The sequence below is a fragment of the Peromyscus eremicus genome, unplaced genomic scaffold, assembly GCF_949786415.1.
Source record: "Peromyscus eremicus unplaced genomic scaffold, PerEre_H2_v1 PerEre#2#chr22_unloc_1, whole genome shotgun sequence".
NCBI classification, from domain to species: Eukaryota; Metazoa; Chordata; class Mammalia; order Rodentia; family Cricetidae; genus Peromyscus; species Peromyscus eremicus.
The window spans coordinates 7,087,250-7,101,152 of NW_026734286.1; the positions used below are offsets into that span (position 1 = coordinate 7,087,250).

At 40.2% G+C, this 13,903-nt stretch overlaps 1 protein-coding gene across 1 annotated transcript; it reads left to right on the top strand.

The window, feature by feature from the left end:
• Positions 1-696: 696 nt before the first annotated feature.
• LOC131900699 (zinc finger protein 260-like) lies at positions 697-12,675 on the top strand. Its single transcript, XM_059252020.1, has 4 exons — positions 697-809; positions 6,216-6,342; positions 6,550-6,610; positions 10,139-12,675. The coding sequence occupies exons 1-4, from the start codon at positions 807-809 to the stop codon at positions 12,366-12,368; spliced, it is 2,421 nt and encodes an 806-aa protein (XP_059108003.1). The 5' UTR covers positions 697-806; the 3' UTR covers positions 12,369-12,675.
• The last annotated feature ends 1,228 nt before the right edge of the window (positions 12,676-13,903 follow it).

The window sequence follows — 13,903 nt, forward strand, 5'->3', positions numbered from 1 at the left end:
CCCTCTCAAATGGTGTGTAAGAGCTGTACTTAATAAACTTGCTTAGCATGAGCCATCAGTTTATGCAATATCACTGCTCCATAACTTTCTATCTTCTCATTCCAGGTCGTTACCCTGAACACCTCCCCTTTGGGGCCCCTAATTGCTGGTGTTTCAGGTCACAAGCTGGTTTAACCTTTTGATGTCCTTCCTGTCTCCACCTCCCAAGTGCTTGCATGATAGGCCAGTGCCACCATAGAAAGCTGGGAAAGTGTTAGTGTTTGGATGGCAAGGTGCAGCTGAGAGAGGTGTGAGCAGTCGTGGGTGTGCCTTATTGAAATTGCTGGTGCCTGGTGAATATCAATCAGGTGGTTTATATTTGAACTGGGTGGACTGGGTACCATTTCAGCTGTGAGGGAGGGGATCACTCCACTGCACATGGTTTAATGATCTTCATATGCTAGAGAGACCCGGTGGGCAGATGGAGAATTGTCTACTGAGTGAGGGACAAGTTCAGGGACGACTCTTCAGTATAGGTGCAAGTTTCTGCTTCAATGCCAATCTCTGCAGGTCTGTGACAGTTGGGAACTACTGCTCTGCATCTTTTCACAGTACTTGTTCTCTAAAGAACTTCCCCTGTCACTCAGGCATCACTAGCCAATCATGGCCTCCAGATGGACTTCCAGTCAGAATGTGGGCGGGTACTTCCGATCCCCCTTGGTGAAGGCTCCCGCAGCTCCGAGTTTGGGAAAGGGAGAACCTGGTGTGTTGCCCTGTAACCTGCTGCCAGGAGCTGTGAGGGGAGCGGGGCGAGCTTGTTATCCGCCATGGTGAGCGAGGGGCCGCCGTCCCCATGTGGGGAGGAGCCTTGGGAACAGGTGTGGGGTCCTCCTAGGGCTGTGGGAAACAGCCGCCCAACACACTGAGGTCACATAAGGGCCATGCCACTTCCGGGAGCTGGGCGGGAAGCAGCGGACCAAGTAATTACTTGGCGCCCCCGGGTGCGCAGGCGCAGAGCATGGGAGGCGGGAAACCTTGTGTGGAAACATCCTTGTTGCCAAAGTTGTGCAGGGCGCATGTATGCGCTGTTTTTACTGTCTCCAGGGAAGGCAGATTTGCTAACTCTCAGAGCCCTGGTGTCTCCAGTGTCTCTAGAAGTTCTGCACTTGTCACTGAACATTCAGGTGTAGATAGCTCTGTCCGCAGTTAATTCTGTGCAGGGTGTGAATTCTGTGTCATTAACACATTTGCATGTAGATGCCAGGGTGGTCCAGTCACGTGTGTCAGTAAGGCCATTCTTTCTGGGTTTCCTGGCCTCCTGTGTCACAATTAACTCCATATTAATTGGGTTTTCATTTTTAAGTTTGCTCCCCTGTTCAATTGATCTCTTAATTCTTTCCCAGACAGTACAGTCTTCATTGCAGATATATGAGAAGTTTTAAATTCAGATGGTGTCAGAGTATGTGCTGTTTATTTAACTAATCTTATGTTCATCATTTTTTCATTCATGATGACCTTTGTCATAAATTTTCTGTTGTTGGTATGAGAAATTGTTGGACTTTTTACTGTACTGTTGCTGAATCTGTTGCTCAATTTTGTACTGAAATAATACTGAGGCTTCCTGTCCGCAATCCTGGAATTTCTCTCCTTTTGTTTAGTTTGTTGATTCTTTTTGTTACAAATTTATAGCTTTGCCTACAGATATTAGTCACATTTCAATGTATTTCTGGCTGTTTTATCCATGGTGACATAAAAGTGATTTGTGGGTATGGTTTTATTTGTTTATTTAATTTTTCAAATAGGGTTTCCTCTGTGTAGCCTTGGTTGTCTTAGAACTTTGTGTAGACCGGGCTGGTCTCGAACCCAAAGATGCACCTGCCTCTGCCTCTGGGATTAATGGTGTGTGCCACTGCTCCCGGCAAAGGTATGTGTTTTTAACTAGTGCTGTTTATTTATTTTATTCTATGTGTGTGACTGTTTTGCTTGCATAAATGTATGTTCATCGTGTGTGTGTTTGGTGCCCACGGAAGGTAGTAGGGGGCATCAGATCCTCTGCAAGAGGATTTAGTGATGATTGTGTGCCACCAGGTTAGTGCTGGGACCAAACCCAGGACTTCTACAAGAGCAGTAAGTGGTGGTAACTGCTGAGCCATCTCTCCAACCCTAAACTTGATAGATTTTCAAAACTTTATGTGTGTGCATGCACAAGTATATGCTGAAAAGCCAGTGTTAAGAGAGTTGAGGTTTGCTTAATAATCTGTCTTTGGGGGCTGTGAGATGACTCAGTAGGTATGCTGGTTAGCTTTGGTCAGCTTGACACAAGGTAGAGTCACACTGGTCTGTAGGTAAACCTATAGGGTATTTTCTTGATTAGTGGTTGATGTAATAGGGCCCATCCCACTATGGCTTGTGCTACCCTGGGCAGGTGGTCCTGAGCTGATAAGGTATTGGTACACATAGTATAAAAGGATGGCTTTGATTTAGTCTAAATGACAAAGTTTCATCCTTAATGTTTAACCCTCCTGCCCACGCTTTAAGAGGGTGGAAGGTACTTGCTAATTTCTTCAAGTTAGTCTGAACTGAATTGCCAAATTGTAGGAGAGAACTTGACATTCCAACTCCATGCCATTGAATAGTTTCATTAACAGTAGAGCTAATTTCTACAGTTGCATTTGAACTATATTTGTGTCATCTTAATAATGAGTGAGAATGTTTTTTTTTGAGGGGAGCCATAAGGGCTCCAATCTATGACATCTGTATGGGAGATACTAATTAGCACCCGAGGTTTCTCACCTTTACATGGTTGCCAATGTATCCAGTCAGATTCCTTGTTGGAAACCTACATCTCTCAGAACAGTAGATTTGTGGAACTAGTAGCGTTAATCTCCTATCTTCTAAAACCAGATCCACAAAGAATATAAAACATATTATGATAATCTTGGGTAGTATTTATTATAGATAGCCACACTTGAAAGGTTATATTTACACATTGACTTCCATTTCCTATACAAATAGGAATTCCTTGCACCCCCACAGTATAATTCCTTGTTTCTTTATTCTCCTCTGTAAGCTGAGCAGGACCTTGTTTGTCATAAGGACCAGGTAGCCAAGAAGATTCATTAACCATCACAGGAATATGCACATCTCCCAACTTACTGCTAAGTTATTTGGAGGATTAGGAACATAGGCCCAATATGTATAGTTGGCCCTGTTACCTGTATAGTTATCACAGATAGCATAGCAAGGAACAGGTTTGCAGCATCCTGAGGTTTCTGAGCCAGTGGAAGTACTGCCTTCTCTTTGTCACACAAATTCTTTGTGTTTTTTTTTTTTTTTTTTTTTTTTTTTTTCCAGAGACAGGGTTTCTCTGTGTAGCTTTGGAGCCTGTCCTGGAACTCACTCTGTATCCCAGGCTGGACTCAAACTCACAGAGATCTGGCTGCCTCTGCCTCCCGAGTGCTGGGATTAAAGGAGTGGGCCACCACCACCCCGCAGTCACACAAATTCTTAAGCTGTGCCCAGGTGGCAGGCTCAGCCATCCACTTCAAAGGCTTTTTTAGTCTTTTTTCCCCCCAGAGGTATGTCATTCATCTCAGCAGCCAAAGTGTCTGAGAAATTCGTCTTGTTCATGCTGGACTTTCTCAATTTTGACTGGATCCACAACCTTTTGTCTCCTGTAAAAACATAAGTTTGACCCCATTGTAACACTTTCCCTGGTTTTCATTTTGATGTTGAAACATCTTCAGCATTGCCCCCTCCCAAGCCCCTGTCTTTCAGCAGCTGTTGTCTCTGTGTCATTAGTTTAAAAAATTTAAAGTTAGTAAGGCATTATGTAGTCTATCTCTGGGGGTCCTTATATCCTCCTTCTGTTCAAAAAGCATCTCCTTTAGTGTGTGATTAGATCTTTTAACAATTGCTTGACCTGTAGGATTATACAGTAACCTTGTAATGTGTTTTATGTTGTGTCAGAAAAAAACTTTTATTTTACTGGAAACATAAGTTGGGCATTGTCAGTTTTAATTTGTTTAATATGTCCATTACAGCCATTGTTTCTAATAAATGTGTAATTATAGAATCAGCCTTTTCAGAACTTAAGGTAAATAGATGTCCATTGAAATCTAGAGTATGTATCAATGGTATGATGAATAAATTTGAAGTTTGTAAATTCTGTTAAGTGAAATACATCCATTTGTCCATTTTATATTATTATTATTATTATTATTATTATTATTTGTGTGTGTATAGCTTTAGGATTAGTTCCTGCAGGTAATGGAATTGATTATACAAAGAACATGTAGGACAGTTTTTTTTTAAAATAAATTTCCTTATCTTGTTGCTAGGTAATGGAAAATTGTTGTCTTTAAGCCTTTGCTATTAGCATTTTTTTTTAAATGAAGTTCAGAAGCTTCCAACACATTTCCTATCAGTAGTTGATCAATTTTTAAATTTCCTTTTCTAATTGTCTAGCAACCCAGTATGAGACCAAATATGAGTGATATATGGTGGATAATTTCTGACTCGGATTGACTGTTGTAGTTGCAAGAATAGCAAAGTTAGTTCTGAATTATCAGCAATAAGTTTAGCAGTTTCTGTATGCAATACAACCCTTTCTGCATATAGAGAATTAGTAAGTATATTAAGAGATTCATAAAGTCTAATAAAACCACCAGAATGGCATATAACTCTGATTTCTGAGCTGAAGCATATGGAATTTGAATTTCTTTACTGATCTTTCCTGCTTTATAACTTGCTAATCCTAACTTATGTGTGTCAGTATAAAGTGTAAAAGCCCCAGAAATAGTGCTCTTTTCACTATGCAAAGAGGAATCCATTCAGGTTTTTGTTTGTTTGTTTGTTTATAACTGAGGTCACTTACTTTTCGGACATTTGTTGTTAATTTTGCCTAAGAAATTACTACAAATTCTTTATCAATCATCATTGGTCATCCATAATTGTATAATTTCAGCATTAGAATAGGTTACAGCACTATCAGCTGGATTCATTTCTCAGCATTTATGAAGTCTTATTTCTTCCCTTATAATTAATTTAGAAACCTTTTCTATACAGATTTTTAACATTTTACTCTGTTTGTGAGCTAGGAAGATTCAATTTAAAAATAGTATCTTCCCTTTGCATAATGAGTCCACTAGGGGAGTGAGTGGAAGGTAAAATTACTAAAATACATTCAGTTGTGAAATCTACTAATCCAGAAAGGCATTTAGTAATTTTTGTTTTACTTGGGCCATTGTTATTTTCAGCTTTAGTTGTTAATTGTCTTGGATTGTTTAAATCTGAGTCACCTTGTAAAATTTGAAATAAATTACATAATTCTTGAATAGATAAAGTAATTTCAGACTGTAATTATCCCATAGGTTGAATTATCTTAGAGCTCTCAGGATTTCTTCAGGAGGATAGTGCTCTGTCTCCGTTTGAGTTATCATGGCATATTCCTGAGCATGTAGAGTTAAGTCTAGGCCTTCACAACCACACTATCTAATAAGCTAACAACCTGCTCTGTTTCAGGATGTAATCTGTTCTGTTACTATTTTTTATAGAAGTTAACCAAGAATTTCCAGAGAGCAACTTGAAGAGCAGAGCCAAATCCGCAGTAACAAACAAGAGCATACCCAATAACATAGTTTAAAATCATAAATTTATTCTTGATTTCACTTACTGTGAAAATTCAACATTCATTTAAACTTAGACAATCCAGAGAAGAGAACATCTTATACACAATGAGTGACTGATATCCAGCATTGGCTTAGTACTTTATGCTTTATCTGTAATTGTGGTTTTTTTTTTTTTTTTTTGTTTTTTTTGTTTTTTTTGTTTTTTCAAGACAGGGTTTCTCTCTGTAGTTTTGGTACCTGCCCTGGATCTCACTCTGTAGACCAGGCTGGCCTCGAACTCACAGAGAACTGCCTGGCTCTGCCTCCCCAGTGCTGGGATTAAAGGCGTGTGCCACCACTGCCCTGCACAATTTTTTTTTTTTAAACTAGAAGTTGGGCATTTCTCCTGCTGTGCCGTATTCTATTCTTTACTCACTGGAATGGAAGGTGTCCTTCTCTTTTGATGTTTCCTTTTAAAATGAGTTGGTGACTGCATTTGATATTTACTGACCAATGTCATTGAATGTTTTCAGCACACAGAATTATATAAATATATTCTCAATGAAGTGTACATTTGCAATTCAGTCTCATCATTTCAATTAAGAACATATATATGGGATATTTTAGGATGCAGTGACCTATGAGGATGTGCATGTGAACTTCACTCATGAAGAGTGGGCTTTGCTGGATCCTTCCCAGAAGAGTCTCTACAAAGATGTGATGCTGGAAACCTACTGGAACCTCACTTGTATAGGTAAGAATGTAAGCTTTCTGTCATTTTTTAACTTAAGGGGACAAGCTTTTTTCTTTGGATTGGTGCTTTTCTGTGATTTTGCATATGAAAGGAAGAGAATCTTGTGAATAAATCAGTCATGGTTGTAAGTTTCATGAAAGATAGTAATTTCAAGTGTGCCTAATTTCCAGTAATATATCACATACATTTCCTGGTACTGTATTTTAGGTTACAAATGGGAAGACCATAATATTGAAGAACATTATCAGTGCTGTAGAAGAATTGGAAGGTAATTTACATGTGCAAGCTTGTATATATGTATGTGTGTGATAAATATCAGATTCCCGGTTGCTGGCTTCCTCCATCACTGATGCAATAAGTCAAATCAAACCAAATTAATAAATCCAGTTTAATAAACAGAGCATAGCAAAGCAAAGCACTCCAGGGGCTCTAAGGAAGTCAGGAGACAGAATAGGACAGCACTCATGGCAGATCTATGGGCCAGGTCTTAAATAGCCAGTAGGCATGGGCATGGTCCTAGACATCCCTGGGAAGAGGAGCCGCTAGTAGTGGGCTTTGTGGAATGGGGCTCCCTGAACTGGAGAATCCAAACTCCCAACCTTTTTGGTTCTATATGGGTGCAGGTTCAAGTCTCTATTTCCTGCTGGCATGGAATGATGTGGGGAGGGAGTGGGTAGGATTTGGGTGGGCCCATGCTCAGTAGGGGTTATGGGTGGAGCAGCATTTGGATAGCTGCCATCCAGGAGACCTCAAGAATCTGTTCTTTTTTTTTTTTTTTTTTAGACATGGTTTCTCTGTGTAGCTTTGGTACCTTTCTGGGACCTCACTGTGTAGTCAGGCTGGCCTTGAATTCACAGAGGTCTGCCTGCCTCTGCCTCCTGAGTGCTGGGATTAAAGATGTGTGCCACCACCTCTAGGCACAGGAATCTGTTCTTGAGGAGACAGAATGCAAGGTGCTTGGAGAAAAAAATAGATTATTATCACTGGCCCTCTGAATGGGGCTACCCATTGGTAGTAGGAAGACTGCCAGAAAGAATGGTAACTGAGAAGTGTCCTGGTTGTATAAAAGAGTCAAGGGTGAATGAGTGAGGCATGAGGGCAGATATGCCCTTAATTGGGACGTCTTGGAAATCTAGGTTTCAGTTGCTTGTTAGTTGTCCACTTATGCCTAGAGAGGTGGTATCAGCAGTGAAATCTCAGGAGCTTGAGGAGACGACATGGCAAATTGAGGGATGATGTGTTCCAGGAGTACTGGAGCCATAGCATCTGCTGTTTCCCTGGAGGTTGGAAGAACATCCATCCTATGAATGTGTCATAAGAGTTAATGGATCTTTTTATGAGTGGGCAGTTGGGTGAAATCCACCTGTTATTATTCCCCCAGTTGGTGCCCTTGCTTGGTTTGCATTCAGAGCTGTTGCAGGAGCTGGTGTATGTGGAGGGCCCCTGAGGGTTTGGCCTTGGCCCAGGCAGGAAGAGTGAACCTACAGAATATGCTCAAAAGTGGGTGCGGTCAAATTAGACTCTGGAAATAATACTAGTTTCCATGAGGCCAGACTTCTTTACAAAGCATCAGAACCCTTTTCCCAGGAACCTTCAGGTGTCTGTAAAACTACTGGAACAGATTTATATCTTGGTGTCATGGTAAAAAGCTATGGCCTTGGGTTAAGGCATGAACAGTTTTAAGTCTAAATTCACTGACAGTGGAGGTTGTGTGAGTGAAGGAGGAGGTAGTTGAACATGTCTGCAGGGTTCTATATCCTGTCTAATGCTAACCTATCTCTAAAAGCTGGACCAGTAAAATCCACCGAAATTTAAGGACCCCTGAAGACTGTTAGTAATCAGGGCTCTGTCAGTTTATCAAAACTGCATTTATCAAAGCTAAAACTTTGAACTTCTGAAGTTATATTTGAAAACAGTTTATCCTGTACCATGGAGTCTGTGAATGAAGCATACCTGTCTGTATTTTTTATAGGAAACTTACTAATGAACTACTAAGGTGCTTGTAGCCTTGGGACTGAGGGTGCTGTTAAACTGGCAAATCTCTTAGTACCCTGGTCATCAAACACCATCAGATCTGAGAAGGATAAGTAAATGAGCAGGAGTGAGCCAGCTTTCCAGTTACCCAGGCAGTCCCAAGTCTCTCTGTGGTCACTGGGGGACAAGTCCCAGAGGTCGCACTTGTTCAGATGCCAAGTCCAGAGGATCCGACACATTCTCTGTGGAGTAGAAATTTGGGAGATCCGTGTACCTGTCTTAACAGAGTGACACAAATGTTCCCCCATTGCTCCACTTATTCACAATCTGGACATGATCTCAGCAGCACTTAAAGGTGTAAAGCAGCTTTTTGCTGTGTGGCTGGCTTTGTTACATTTGAAGCAAGCCTCCAGGTGGAAGTTCTTCTGTGGCCATCCATCTTCTTGGAGAAGATACAGGATGCTTCCATTTGTTGGCATGTCTGTCATAAAAAGATTTTATATGAAATGCCATATTCTCAGATCTCTAAGGGTGTTTGAGAATGTTAGGTCCATCTAAATTAGACAAATGTTGTTTAGGATTAAATTTGAAGGCATATATAAGTTAAGTCTGGACATACAGTTTACCTAATTAGTTACAGCTTACCAATGTTAGTAAGAGCAAGAAGATTCAGTCTATAGTTTTTAGCGGTGATCCTAAGATATACAGGACAAAACTAAGTTTTAATGTTGCAAACAATTTAGTTTCAATATCAATTGTCAAAACCAGCATTGTTTTAAAACTGTTTTCATAAAACTTGTTTTTAGGCCAGGACAGGTGGTGGCGGTGGCGGTGGCGGTGGTGGTGGCCGTGGTGGTGGTGGTGGTTGTGGAGGTAGAGATAGCTCTGGTGGGAAGGACGAAAGGAGGAGGGACCAAACAGAACAAACTGGCTGGAGACATTTATGTAGTAGTTCAGGGTGTTAGAGCAGATAGGAACAGAGAGAACAGACAGGAACAGGACAGGAATTATCAAACATAAATGTATCCTAACCACAGGAATTATCAAACAGAAGTATATCCTAACCCAATTCTTTTGGAGACCTAATGTCCTCTTGGTGGGCCCAGTCCAAGTGGTTACCCTTACTAAAGATGGTAGTGAAGTATCTTTAACCTCAATCAAAATGGCGGCTGGCTACCTGGTCACCCTTCCGAAAGATGGCGGTCATTCCTAAAGATGGAAGTCATTCACCTCTCTCTCTGACCTTAGCCAAAATTGCACCTGCCCAGGTGGCTGGCTGCCTGTAATTAGAGTAGTGGTAGACCATGTGATGTTCTCCAGCACAGTTTCAATGTGGAGTCACAAGCCTTATAAGTTTCAAAACATCCAATTAGCAAGACACATTCAGGACACATAAACTCAGGCATTCAAAACCTGTCAGAAACACACATGTTTGACCACACCATTCACACATTTCCACCAACACATTTAAGGACAAGACAAGGAAACATGCCACAACAGATGTCACAGGTTCAATCTTAGCCATGTGTGAGGACTGTCCATCCACTTACTGTCATGCTTTCCATTTATCATATAAGGTATACACAATGATGAGGAGATTGGGTATGTCCAAGACCTTTTATAAGTAAAGCTTCCTTATTAAAGCTAGTGTTCTTCATTTTCTTGTAGTGATTGATTTAACATAGTTTAATGAGAGGCGCACTTTATGAGTGACTTGGAGATGTAGAAACATGAATCTCTATTCACATCTGTATGACAAACAAAACATTTGACTATGGGAATGCAATGTGAAAACCCTTTATTTGTTATCTTCCTTTAGCAGGTGTGTCATCTGTCACTCTGGACACAATCCATGTGAGCATAAGGGATATGGAAAGAAGCATTGTAGTTCTGTCTCTCTCAGAACAAGTGGAAGGTATATGGTAGTCCTCACTATGAGAAGACATGATGACTGTGATACAAGTTTACAATTAACTGGTTTTCCAACTTCAGTGGAAATTCATCAACAAACTTCCATTGGAGAAAAACCTTATGAGTACCAGGAATATGGAAATTCATCTCTCTCTTCTGGTTCACTGTGTACATGTAGTGTAGCTCTCAGTACAAGAAAATGTTATAAATACAATCAGTGTGGTCCAACTCTGAGTTCTTCAAGTTCTCTTCAAGGATGTGAAAAAACTCATATGTTAAGAGAAAATAATAAATGTGAGTCATCTACCAAAGGCTTTAGCCATTACAGGCATCTTCAAACACACCAAACACCCAATCATGAAGAGAATCTATATGAATGTAATCAATGTGATAAAGTCTTTAGATGTGATTGGTCCTTAAAACACCAAAGAACTCATTTTGAAGGAAAACCCTGTGAGTATAATCAAAGATATGAAGGCTTTGCATGTCACAGTCTTCATCAAGTACATAGAATTCAAACTAGGGAGAAAAGGTATGAATCTCAGCAATGTGATAAAGCCTTTGCATGTCCCATAATACATAATAGAAGTTACACTGGAGAGAAACCCTATGAATGTAATCAATGTGGTAAAGCCTTTGCAGAGAACAGAAGCCTTCATAGTCATGTAAGGTTTCATACTGGAGAGAAACCCTATAAATGCAATCAGTGTGGTAAAACCTTTAGAGGGAAGAATAGCCTTCTCAGTCATGAAAGAATTCATACTGGAGAGAAACCCTATGAATGTCATGAATGTGGTAAAGCTTTTGCACAAAAGAGTTATCTTCTCAGTCATGAAAGAATTCATACTGGAGAGAAACCTTATGCATGTAATCAATGTGGTAAAGCCTTTCCATATAATAGTCGTCTTCTCACTCACTTAAAAACTCATACTGGAGAGAAACCCTATGAATGTAATCAATGTGGCAAACGCTTTATACACAAGAGTCATCTTCTCAGTCATGAAAGAATTCATACTGGAGAGAAACCCTATGAATGTAATCAATGTGGTAAAGCCTTTGCATTGAAGAGTCATCTTCTCAGTCATGAAAGAATTCATAATGGTGAGAAACCCTATGAATGTAATCAGTGTGGTAAAATCTTTGCACAGACAAGTCATCTTCATAGACATAAAAGTCTTCATACTGGAGAGAAACCCTATGAATGTATTCAATGTGGTAAAGCCTTTGCACAGAAGGTTAGTCTTCAAAGTCATGAAAGGACTCATAATGGAGAGAAACCCTATGAATGTAATCAATGTGGTAAAGCCTTTGCAGAGAAGAGTCATCTTCACAGTCATGAAAGAATTCATAATGGTGAGAAACCCTATGAATGTAATCAATGTGGTAAAGCCTTTGCACAGAGGAGTCATCTTCACAGTCATGAAAGAATTCATAATGGTGAGAAACCCTATGAATGTAATCAATGTGGTAAAGCTTTTGCACAGAAGAGTCATCTTCTCAGTCACGTAAGAATACATACTGGAGAGAAACCCTATGAATGTAATCAGTGTGGTAAAGCCTTTGCAGAGAAGAGAAATCTTCACAGCCATGAAATAATTCATACTGGAGAGAAACCCTATGAATGTAATCAATGTGGTAAAGCCTTTGCAGAGAAGAGAAATCTTCACAGACATGAAATAATTCATACTGGAGAGAAACCCTATGAATGTAATGAATGTGGTAAAACCTTTGCACAGAAGAGTCATCTCCATGCTCATGCAAGTCTTCATACTGGAGAGAAACCCTATGAATGTAATCAATGTGGTAAAGCCTTTGCACAGAAGAGTCATCTTCTCAGTCATGAAAGAATTCATACTGGAGAGAAACCCTATGAATGTAATCAATGTGGTAAAGCCTTTGCAGAGAAGAGAAATCTTCGCGGACATGAAATAATTCATTCTGGAGAGAAACCCTATGAATGTAATGAATGTGGTAAAGCCTTTGCAGAGAAGAGAAATCTTCACAGACATGAAATAATTCATACTGGAGAGAAACCCTATGAATGTAATGAATGTGGTAAAACCTTTGCACGGAAGAGCCATCTTCACAGTCATGAAAAAATTCATACTGGACAGTACCAAATGGATGTAATCATGTGGTAATTTCAGATGTGATCTTCCATGTGGGTGCTGGAAACTGAATGTCTACAAGACGTACCTGTGAGAGTCCATCTTCAAGGGGGTTCAGGTTGCTAAGAGGAGATGGGGCATTAGCAAAGGAAGGAGACCGCCATGATCTTAGCGTGAATCAGCATGGCTGCTGCTTTATTTAAAAGGACTATAACCTCTATACTATATAACTGAATCTCAATTTAGACTAAAGCAAGGTTAAAAACAGACTTGATGATTCCAGGCTAAAAGCAGCTATCAACCTCATCACAGCATTTTTTTCTGAGGCAAAAGTGATAAATTCAGCACGTATCTAAATTCCTTTGTGGATGTGAGCCCATTGTTTCCTTCCAGTGTGCTTTCATCCTTGGAACTAGGTATGTCCAGTTAGTAAATCATTAAGTTCTCCTTTCTTGGTGTACTCAGGGGGATACACTGGGGATTCTTGTGTTAGAGTAGGCATAGTTATCATGCTATATAGTTCCATGGTGGTGGAGATTTTTTCCAAGAATTTTTTTTCAAGGACTGCCTATGTATACATTCTCATCTTCCATTGTAGCTCACAAAAAAATTCCTACAGTAAAAGAGATAAGGAGACCTCATCACATATAGTGAGAATTATTAAAATTGAAATAAAATGATGCCTGAAAATTAAGATCTGCAATGTCAAAATGCTGGACCTTTGTCAAGTAGTAATGGTCACTGTGCAGTCCACACTAGGTACTAAACTGCTAAACCATCTCTCTTCCCTTTTTCTTTTAATTTTCAATTTATGATTTTTGTCTTTGTGAGTGCACATGGATAGTATAGTTTGAAATGAGATAAAAGCCTGTGTTACCCAGTTCTTAGTTTCTACCATTTAGGTTCTGAGGACCACACCAGGTCCATCAGTCTTGGTTCCAAGTACCTTTACCTGTTGAACCATGCCACGATATCCACTGAGCCCTGATACTTTTTGTTAATTTTTTTTTTAAAAGAGACTGATGAAGTTCAGGCTGACCTTGAACTTAAGACCTTTCTGCTTCCACCTCATTACTAGCATGACAGGTTTCACTACGATGTTGTTTATGCAGAGGTCTTGTGTGTGCTAAGCAACCATTCTATCCAAGGAGAGCCATCTGACATGAAAGCATTGATGTAGCCAGTTCTTCATACACTGAGGGCCACACTGAGACCCTGCTCCAAAACCAAACCAAAACTGCCAAGAAACACAAAATTAAAAAACAAAACTGTGTGTGTGTTTTGAGACAGAGTCTGTCTCAGTTGCCTAGGCTGTCCTAGAACTCACACTGTAGCCCTTGTTTCCTGCCCCTTGGTCTTGGCTGCTTAAGTACCTAGAGAACAGGGCTGGACTAGTGAGTGAGCAAGCCAGAGCACAGAAAGGCCTAACTATGTGTCTGGAGACACATAGCTAGTAGCCAGAGGTACATGACAAGATCAGAATGTTCCTGGGGTAGGGTTGGAATCCAGAATCTTCCTTGACATGGAATGCTACCAGTTCAGCATGGAAGGATGGAACGAGGCCCAGG